Source organism: Lactuca sativa, chromosome 5 (genome assembly GCF_002870075.4).
Source record: "Lactuca sativa cultivar Salinas chromosome 5, Lsat_Salinas_v11, whole genome shotgun sequence".
Classification (NCBI taxonomy): domain Eukaryota; kingdom Viridiplantae; phylum Streptophyta; class Magnoliopsida; order Asterales; family Asteraceae; genus Lactuca; species Lactuca sativa.
This window is the reverse complement of record NC_056627.2, coordinates 106,638,396-106,648,258: the sequence shown is the minus strand read 5'-3', so window position 1 is coordinate 106,648,258 and position 9,863 is coordinate 106,638,396. Positions and strand designations below refer to the sequence as shown.

At 35.2% G+C, this 9,863-nt stretch overlaps 1 protein-coding gene across 1 annotated transcript; it reads right to left on the bottom strand.

The window, feature by feature from the left end:
* Positions 1 to 4,070: 4,070 nt before the first annotated feature.
* On the bottom strand, positions 4,071 to 4,718 carry LOC111885032 (uncharacterized). Its single transcript, XM_023881325.1, has one exon. It carries the CDS (start codon positions 4,716 to 4,718, stop codon positions 4,071 to 4,073), a length of 648 nt encoding a protein of 215 aa, XP_023737093.1.
* Positions 4,719 to 9,863: the final 5,145 nt, after the last annotated feature.

Sequence of the window (9,863 nt, the reverse complement as noted above, 5' to 3'; positions counted from 1 at the left end):
GATTGGAAGAGGAGTTAACCCCTACTTGGTCAAATCTTTCAACAATGATGGGGTGTCAATAATCTGTGATGGTTGGAGCCAACTTTTTAAAGTGCAAGAACATGTTTATCAGGAGCTGTTTTGGAAGTTCTTTGCTACCATCTCCTTTCGAGGTGGTAATGGCTATTACAATCCGAGTATTATATATTTCTCTCTTGGAGGGGAGCTGTGCCAATGTAGCATGGAAAAGATGGCGTGGAGAATGGGGATTTATGATCAAGATGTGATAATGTCTGAAAATTTCAAAACATTTTTAGAGCATTGTCACAAGGACTTACCCGAGGGAGTGGTTACATTAACTTGGTGGAACACAATCGCTAATCGGGTCTACATTCCTTCATCCGCACAAGAGGGGAGTATCTGTTCCCCAATTCACCGCTTAATACATCGTTTGATCGCGAGTACAATTAACATGCGAAAGGATGACGATAAAGTCCCTACTCTTGACATTTTCTACATGTGGAGTATTATCACTCTTGATGTGTTCTGCAATATGCCATATTGCTTGGCAAAATATTTGGCAGAGGGGGAGGTAAAAGAGCGGATCACCTCCAAGATTAATTGGGGCATGTTTGTCACGAGATTAGCAAGGCCATATGGTATTTTGGGACAATGGGCAGCTCAGAGATCATGGAAGATTTTGGTGGGGTGCATTTTGGAATCCCTCATACGGATGCTGTATCAGAGCTCGAGGAGCCGGGAAGAAGGGTAAGGCAAAGGAAGGAGCAAGTCCGAGAAGACCCACTGGTCATTCCGGTGGATGAAGAGTGGCCTATGGATTGGTACAACGTCGAAACAAGAAGGTACCAAGATGAACTTGGGAGAAGCATGCACTATAACAATGATTCATTTGTTTATTTGTTTGAACAAATGAATATCGCACCAAGGACCGGACCTAGATTCCCCTATGTGCCAAGTTGGGAAGAAAGATTACAAGTAAGGAGGAACCAAGCTAGTGGAAGCGGAAGATGATGATTGATAATTTCATTTGAACAAATAAAGAGGAAGATGATGACTGATAATTTTTTTTTTTCTTGGGATGTTTAAAAACTATTTCTTTTTGTTTTGTGGGTCTGAAACTTGTTGAAAATTTTAGGACGATAAGTAGGAATTTTGTTTTTATCACTTGTGGTTGCCCTTATTTTCAGATTGAGGCTAGGATGCATGCGAGAGTTTCAAGTGTCAAGGCAAGATTAAGGGTCGGGTCTAGAAGAAAATGTGCAATTTTTTGATTTTAAGGTCGAGTCCGTTATCAGAGAGGGTTTAAGAGTGTTGCTTATTAAAGAAAAATGAAGGAAATACATTAAATTATCATAGCTAACCACAGCAAGAATGGATTGAAAAGCAGAAGACATATTTATCACTCAGCGATGTATTCGTCGAGTGTATATTTTGGGCTCGGCGAGTCCGCTTGCAAAACCAAGACTTTTCAGCTAAAAGCCTTTCTGCTCGTCAAGTAGCCGTATTTAATCGGCGGGTAACTCCATATTCCACGATCAAGATTTGGATTTGGACCACATTTGATATGGGTTTACTCATATTCTTTAAAAGCTATTTCCCGAAGATTTTTCAAGACTATTTTCCTGCATATTTGGAGCTGTATCACACAAGATTTGACACCCAAAACATGGATGAGTTGTTCCCATGTTTAAAGTCAATTGAAGAGGGAGCTTTCAAAGAAGAAAATCAACCTCACTACTAATATCCCAGGGGAGTTTGTTCCAATTCTCTTTTTATTTTTCTTTATCATGTATAATATGCAATGGGGACATTACATAAATTAAGTGTGGGGTAGGGGGTTGGTTATTACATTAGTTAAATTTTCAAAATTTTTGCATAAAATTGCTAGGAATTGATTTAGGAAATTTGGTAAAAAGCAATTGTGGATCATGCTAGTATTATGTTTGGTGATTGCATGAAGACCCAAATGTTTAGTTGAGCCTATATATGTTATAATGCATTTGTGGCCTCCTTTATTCTAGTGAAATCATGGGACAAAAACACAACCTCACTTGGTTTGAGGGATGCAGTATGTTTAGCATCGTGTACTTGAAATGTATCCAGGAAAATTATTATCTTTAACCAATAAAGTTGAAGTTGAGCACCCCTGCTTAAGCATGTAGGTTTTGAGTGAAAAAAAAAAGAGTGAGTTACATGTTAAGAGAGAGAGAGAGAGAGAGAGAGAGAATTACAAGAAAATTTATAGAATTTGGGAGCAATTAAAGTAAAGATCAAAGGATCAAGACTCTAAAGAAGATCAAAGTTGAAGATACCAAAAACCAAAAAAGTTAGTGAATTCAAAGAAATGAAAGAAAAATATCAAAGAAGTGAAGAATTCCAATAGTTCTATAGTGATATCATAAATAGCTGTTATTTTCTAGGCTATGTATGCTTGGGTTGCTCAACTAAAAATACTTTGAGGTTAGGAGGTTTTCTGCGGATGGATTCGGAGGGTTGCATAAAATGAGCATTGTTCGGAAAAAGTGGGCGAGTGTTTATGAGGATTGTGAGTATTTAGAATTAGGGGGTCCTTAAGAAAATCTAGACATAAATGTGTGCGTTGTGGTCTTAGCATAATGGTTGGTTTCGATTGGAATTGTCTTATATGGTATTACTAAAATACAGTTTTGCTTGGGGGCAAACAAAAGTCAAGTGTGGGGTATTTTGATATTTACATATTTAGCTACATATTTAGTGTAGATTTTCTTATTTATTAGTTAAATATTTGCATGTTATGGGCAAAAGGTACTTAATAGTGTTTAAATTATATTTTCAGTCTGAAAGAGAAGCTCGGGAGCAAAAGGAAGCAGGAGGTACGATCCGAAGCTCGGGAACGGAAGAAAGAAGAAAAATGCTTAATTCTGAAGCTACTCGGCGAGTAGGGACGTCTACTCGACGAGTACACACGAAGGTTCGCGAAGCAATACGTGAAGTCCTTGTCATTCACGGATTCTTCAAGGGGACTCAATGAGTTGGTTGGCTACTCGACGAGTAGCCCCTATTTTGAGAAATCCATAGATAGAACCAACAAACCCGAATTGGAGATTTCTTTGGAACTTTGGTGGAAATACTTGGCGATCAAGGAAGTCTCTGGAACTCTATAAAACATTGAAGAACCCTAATCCTTCATTCTAAGAAGATTAAGGCAATTTAGGTTTAATTTTCCACTTTACTTTTAAATAGAACTATGTTAGGTTTGTTTAAATTCGTTTTTAGGTTTTCATATACTAAAATCATGAACTAAATTCGTTAGTTTCTGTTTAGGGTAGATCAATTTTCTCTATGGTCTAATTTAGTCTTTTGATTGATTGTTATTTGGTGATTTTATTAAATTAAGCTTGTTAAATACCCTTATGCATTAACCATAACTATTTTCTATTGATTGCTAAGTAATTAAGTTGCATGAACATCTCTTGATTGCTTATCTCATATAATTTATGTGAACACATTGCTATATGCCTAGGAATAATGAATATAAACTAGGATTAACTAGAGAATGGGTAAATTAATGTGTGAGCTTGTATGATACACCATCAACAAGAGTTTAAGTGAATCACCAATATAATTAGCTAACTACAGGTCTTATTTAACCCGAATAATTGAACTAGGGAATTTATTAGTTTAATCACTTGATCACTGCTTACATTAATCTATTTTCTAAGGATCGGTAATAACGAATGTGAATCTAATCACCATAGTCAGTAACCAAAAACAATTAATCTATTACATCATCGTAAATATTAACCATACGAGTAAACGAATCGAACCTAAATAGAAACCCTTTTGATCAATGAAATTAGTTTGTTCTTACGTGTTTTCAGCTATTAGTTGATTAATTAATTTTTAGTTAAGTCCCTTCCTTTTATTATTTGTTCTTTTTAGATAATTCTAGTATTTAGTTTAATTTACCATTTCTTATGTTCGATACCCTACTTACCTAATTAATATACCACCAACTGACAGGTACACTGCTTTTTGTGTGTTAGATTTATATTTAAAAGTAGGAATAAAACTAGTGCGTTTTACACACATCACCCGTATACCATAAATGGTTCTCTTCCAAGTTGATTGATAACTACAATCTTCTTTATACATTTAATGTCAACGTCATTCGTACTAAGCCAAACCATTCCTATCACTATGTCGATGTCATTTAACTCAATGGGCAACAATTCCTCGTGGAATTTATTCCCATTTAAGTCAATGACAATGTTCTTAATACAATCACTAACTTGTATGAATTTTTCACTAGCAACATCTATTACTAGAGTACTATCTAATTTACCCACATGAAATACTACTCTTCTACCAAATTTATGAGATATAAAGGAGTAATTAGCCCTATAATCAAACAATATATTGGCAGGCAAATCATTTACTATAAAGCTACCAGAAGCGACATCTGCTTCCTCCATTGCTGCTTCTAGAGTCATTTGGAATGCTCTCGCCTTTGGCCTAAGCAACACATTAGGCTTTGCAACTACCTTCTTCTTCGGGTAGTCCTTTGCTATATGCCTTTCTTCATTACATCCATAACACACCTTCTTGTTCAATGTACACTCATTGGTGTAGTGAACCATCTTTTCGCACATAAAAAAAGTCAACTCCTTGCCACATTTCACAGAGTGCTTCTTCCTACACTTCTTGCACCACTTTGCTTCTCCTCCACCTCCAAACATTTTGGAACCAGACTTCAAGAATCTGCTCTTCTTGTTGGATTTTTACAATCCCTCAAACTTTCTCTTTTCTCTTATCTATGACCTCTCCAGACCCTTCTTTTTAATCTAGATCTCCATGTTCTTGTCTAACCAAATAGCATCCTTTAAATTCCTTGTTATCTTTACAATTAGACCAAAGTCCACCGATAGTCCATTAGCAAACTTGTCAATCTTTGAGAGTTGGTTAGGGTCCAAATGAGGTACTAACTTTATATTCTCAGTGAAAGTGGCAACATACTCGCTAACACTCATCTTGCCATTTTTATGATTTTGGAACTTGTTGTTAGTCTCTAGAAGGTCTCTTTCAGAGCAGAACCCCCTCTTTATTTATGCAAGGAAATCCTCTCATGACATCCTTTTTTATTCTCCCCTTTGCATCGAGTCTACTAATAGGTTCCGCCAACTCAACACTCCTGTTTTCAGCTGTCGGACAATGAAAATAAGCTTCTGTCTCCCACTGCAGTCACAGCTGTTGAACACCATCTCCATCTCAGAGATCCAGTTCATGACTTGTACATGTGTTGGATTCTTAGATAGTTTAGGTAGTTTTGCTGCCATGAAGTCCCCTTTGCATCGAGTCTCTTAATATGTTCCTCCAACTCAACACTCCTGTTTTCAGCTGTCGGACAACGAAAATAATCTTCTGTCTCCCACTGCAGTCACAATTGTTGAACACGATCTCCATCTCAGAGATCCAGTTCATGACTTGTACAGGTGTTGGGTTCTTAGATAGGCTAGGTAGTTTTTCTGCCATGAAGTCCTTATACTTGCAACCATGTCCATTATTTCCTTCATTTCCTCCCTCGGGGCTATTTCTTCTAACCATTTTTGGTTCTACTCTGACTAACAATCCTACTATAATTTCCTTCCTCAGACTGTTCTATATTCAACTCAGGTTGCTCAACTGGTGTTGTAGGTTCATCTTTATTATGTTGAATTAGATGTGTTGTCTCTTCCATCTGACGATCCAAAATCACCTATATCATTGCCAACGTGATAGGTTTCAGCGTAGTTGCTATCTCTGGTGCATGCTCAATCACTTGTGGCTCGGGCTGTTGGTTTCCATTAGCATTTGCTAATCCGTTGTGTGTTCCCACAATGATGTTCTATACAAAAAACCAGATGTTGAGTGTATAGCGACAAGAATTTGAGATAGGGAATGCTCTATTTATGAGAGACAAATAAATCTCCTTATTACTCCAAGAAGTTATATGCTAGTTCTAATATCGTAATTAAACGTTTAGAAATCTGAACACATACATTTCCATATCCGGTCGTCAATAGACCATTGATCCGTTCAAATATTCACATCCTAAAGCATATAAGGCATCTTATAGCTATAACATAAATCATACAACACAAAAAAGCAATTTAGGCATCTTACCTAAAATAAGCTAGTACTCGTGTTTATTAAGGCATACTTCCTAAATATAGCAGACACTCATCTCTCAATCATCGCTTATCAATCTAAACTAAAGTGTAGATTCCATTAATAATAACAAATGTCATAATAACGAATAAAGGAGCTCACAAGTGTTAATTTAATCACATTTAGTGAATGTCGAAAATAATCAGTGACATAACATCTACAATTAATAAGTGGTGCTTAAAATTAGAGGTGCGTATATTTTGTTTCGGATTATGCATCTTTACTACCATAAGTAATTTTTTTCTTAGAATTCAAAAACTTTCAATTTTTTATTTTATGTTTAAGCTTACTTGTAACTAAAACCATCTTAACCCAACGCAAAAAAGAGTGCTCGATATTTTTGGTGCCCCCAACAACTACAAATCTCTATTTGTAGGTATAAAAATAAATATAGTTTAAATTGAATAAAACATGTATAGATTGTTAATATGACATAGATATCAGAAACACGGATAACAGGCGCATATAGCATATAATTATGTTAAATATTTCATATCTTCGTTTCTAGTATCATTATAGTTAAGTTTTAGTCTAATATTCTACGTGAGTGAAAATAGTCTAGGCTTATCAATCATTCCAATGAATACCGATACTTCTATTAAATAAGGATCAATGAGGTAGGAGAGTTGGGAGGCAGGACCATTTCGACGTATAGTCTTTCTGAAATCCAAAAACCATGCCAACATGAACATTATAGACACCTCTCATGTAAGTAGATCGATCTATATTTTAACTTGGAATTATTGATAGTTCTTATCTATAAATTCATAAAAACAACTATGAATTTAAATATAAATTACACTAAAGTAGAATAGAGTGTAATTTAACTTACAACGATTTCTACGACAAAAGTACAGAAATTGCATCGGCGGAACTTCAGGCTGATAGCTACTAGATTTCGGGCTCCTAAGTAACTCAAAACTTGCCAAAATACCCTAAACTCTAAGGAAAGTTCGTTCAAATTGAGAGAAATCGAAAGAGAGAGATTTGGAGATGTGTGGAGTGAAAATAGCACAAATGAGCTATTTATAGGCTGGAACCCAGACCTACGCACCTTCCAAGGGCAATGCGTTCCATGAACATGGTCGATGTTACTCATTAGGTACGTTAACACACGTCCGACTCTGTGTGGGGTGATGTGGCTGGCTTCTTGAAGGTCATGCTCGAGGTGCATACGCGTATACCAAATTTCAAGATTTCGAAATTGCATAACTTCCTAAAATTCTTTATATCTATGTGTAACTATCGAAGGGATCTACAACTTTCCATTAGACTTTATCGGTTAATTTTCAATTTATTTATTCCACACATGCTTAAACTATTAAAGCCAGTATAAAATGCATAACTTTTTCATTCGACGTCCATTTTCGACTGTCTTTATATCGTTGGAATCCTATTAACGAGATCTTCAACTATGAGTTAGATTGTTTTGGCTAAAAATTGACTGATCTAAAATTCAATTTCTGAGTTGTTTATTGATATGCTGAATCTTAGAAAAATCATAATTTCCTCTAATGAAGTGAGATTTGGATGTTCACTATATGCACACTGTCACACCCCCAAACCAAGGATGGCGGAAACGTCCGAGGGTGGAGGACTTCATGTATAGTATCATAACAACGGGTATAATAGTGATCAAAGCAATACAACCAATCATAAATATAATTGAAAAAGATATTACATGGTTGCAAGTGTTACAGATTTCAATGATTGGTTACAACCTGATAATAAAATTGTTGTTCAACGCCGTAACATTCCATCCTCAAAAGCTCGTGGTTACTTGATTCCGTTGATTTCCTAAGAATACAAGTATTTTTGAAAGAAAAGTGTCAACAATTAAGTTGGTGAGTTCATAAGCTTTTATCTGTGATGTAAAATCCTTTTCTTTGTAAAAGTGATGTTTGTTCAAGAAAAATCCAATATTTCCCTTATAAAATGTATTGTAGTCTTAAAATTCAAGACTGAAATGTACAAGTATTTTCCCATATTTAAAGAACTTTTATACAAATTTAAATCGACCTGAACTCATTAAATTTAAAAGTAAGAACTCGTAACTCTTATATTTTGTTAATACCTCATGTGAGTTATTATAACCATACTATGACATGTTGGCCTCGTAATACGACGTTCTTCAGGCGTCGCCAGTTAAGTGACACTTGTCACCATAGACCTGCTGGTCTAGCTGTTGCATGCAGCTCAGGTGCGGGTTTGTCAGACCCAATATAGATCTATACACAACTGTCACGTTCTCCCTATATGAGACTCTGGTTATATTTTACAGGACTTTTGACTTTGTTACTTTGGAGGTAACGCAAAGCGAAATGTCTCACAAATTTATTCATTAACAAATTTACGTGAACTGGACTGAAAACCCCTTTTTGTATAAACCCGGTACTTTGTATTTGTACCCCATTTATATGAACTGAAAACCATTTTTTGAATAAACCCGTACTTTGTATTCGTACACCATTTATATGAACTAAAAACCTCTTTTTGTATAAACCTGTACTTTGTATTCGTACACCATTTATATGAACTGAAAACCTTTGGTTAGGAGTTTAGAATGTAATTGAAACATAAACTATACCTATTATAGTTTATCATGACTGATTGTAATGTATATGAAACATAAACTATACATATTATAGTTTATCCAAAACGTTTGTAATGCAAATGAATCTCATTTTATGTGAATCGAACGTATAGCAAAAACATAACTATGTTTATCATGCCTTATCTTGTATTATTTGTAATGACAATGGACTCTTACAAATCAGTGAGTATTTTCTTGTATATAATTATACCACAACAGAAAACATAGATAGAATATGAAACCATCAAAGATTAACACTTAGCTCAACATGTTACAAAGTGTAATGAAAGTTGTAAGCTGTTAACTTGTTTTTAATATTTCTGCACTGTTTTGGAAAAATCACATAAAAATCATACAAAGTCGAAAACTAAATCCATAAACTCTGGGAGTTTATAAAATGTGTCTAGTTTGTTCATAAATTTTATCATGATTTTTAGATGTCTCTAACTTGTGTGAAAATGTCCATATTCACATATTGGTCCGGATTTGTAGCTACAATGATAGGCAGTTTTGTAAAAATCACCATAAATTGTAGAAAAATCGTATGAACATGTGCAAGTAGTCATTTTAAAGGTATAAACCTGAACTATTTTAATCTAATACGGTTTCGAAAACTAAAATATTTAAGTTGACCAAAATAGTCTGTGAATGGAGTTAAACTTTTCTGATGAAAGCTATTGGATGAGTTTAGTTATGTTATTGGTGTTTTAACTTGTATCCCCCCCCCCCCCCCCCGCCCCTTAAAACTTAAGAAAACATGAAAATATAGGGGTATGAACTCACTTTATGTTTTCTTAGAGGATGGATGTTGGAGAAGAGAAGTGTTCAACTCAAGAACACTTAGAAGATGCCTTGATGAATCGAGAACCTAACATGAAGGTGATGATGTTTGTGTAAGATTCCTATGATTTTGAGTAAGAGGATGTGTAATAATCATAAGAAGAATGAATTATACTTACTAAGAGTGGAATAAAGCTTAATGATCAGCCTTGGAAGTCTCGAAATTGAGAGAGAATGGTGAGAAAATTTGGAGTGTGATCCTTGGAGGAAAAATGAGAGAATGAAGGAAGTGTGAGGAGAGACG

Coding starts and splice junctions, on each gene's coding strand:
- LOC111885032 (XM_023881325.1), bottom strand. CDS start 4,718: ATGTTTGGAGGTGGAGGAGAAGCAAAGTGGTGCAAGAAGTGTAGGAAG.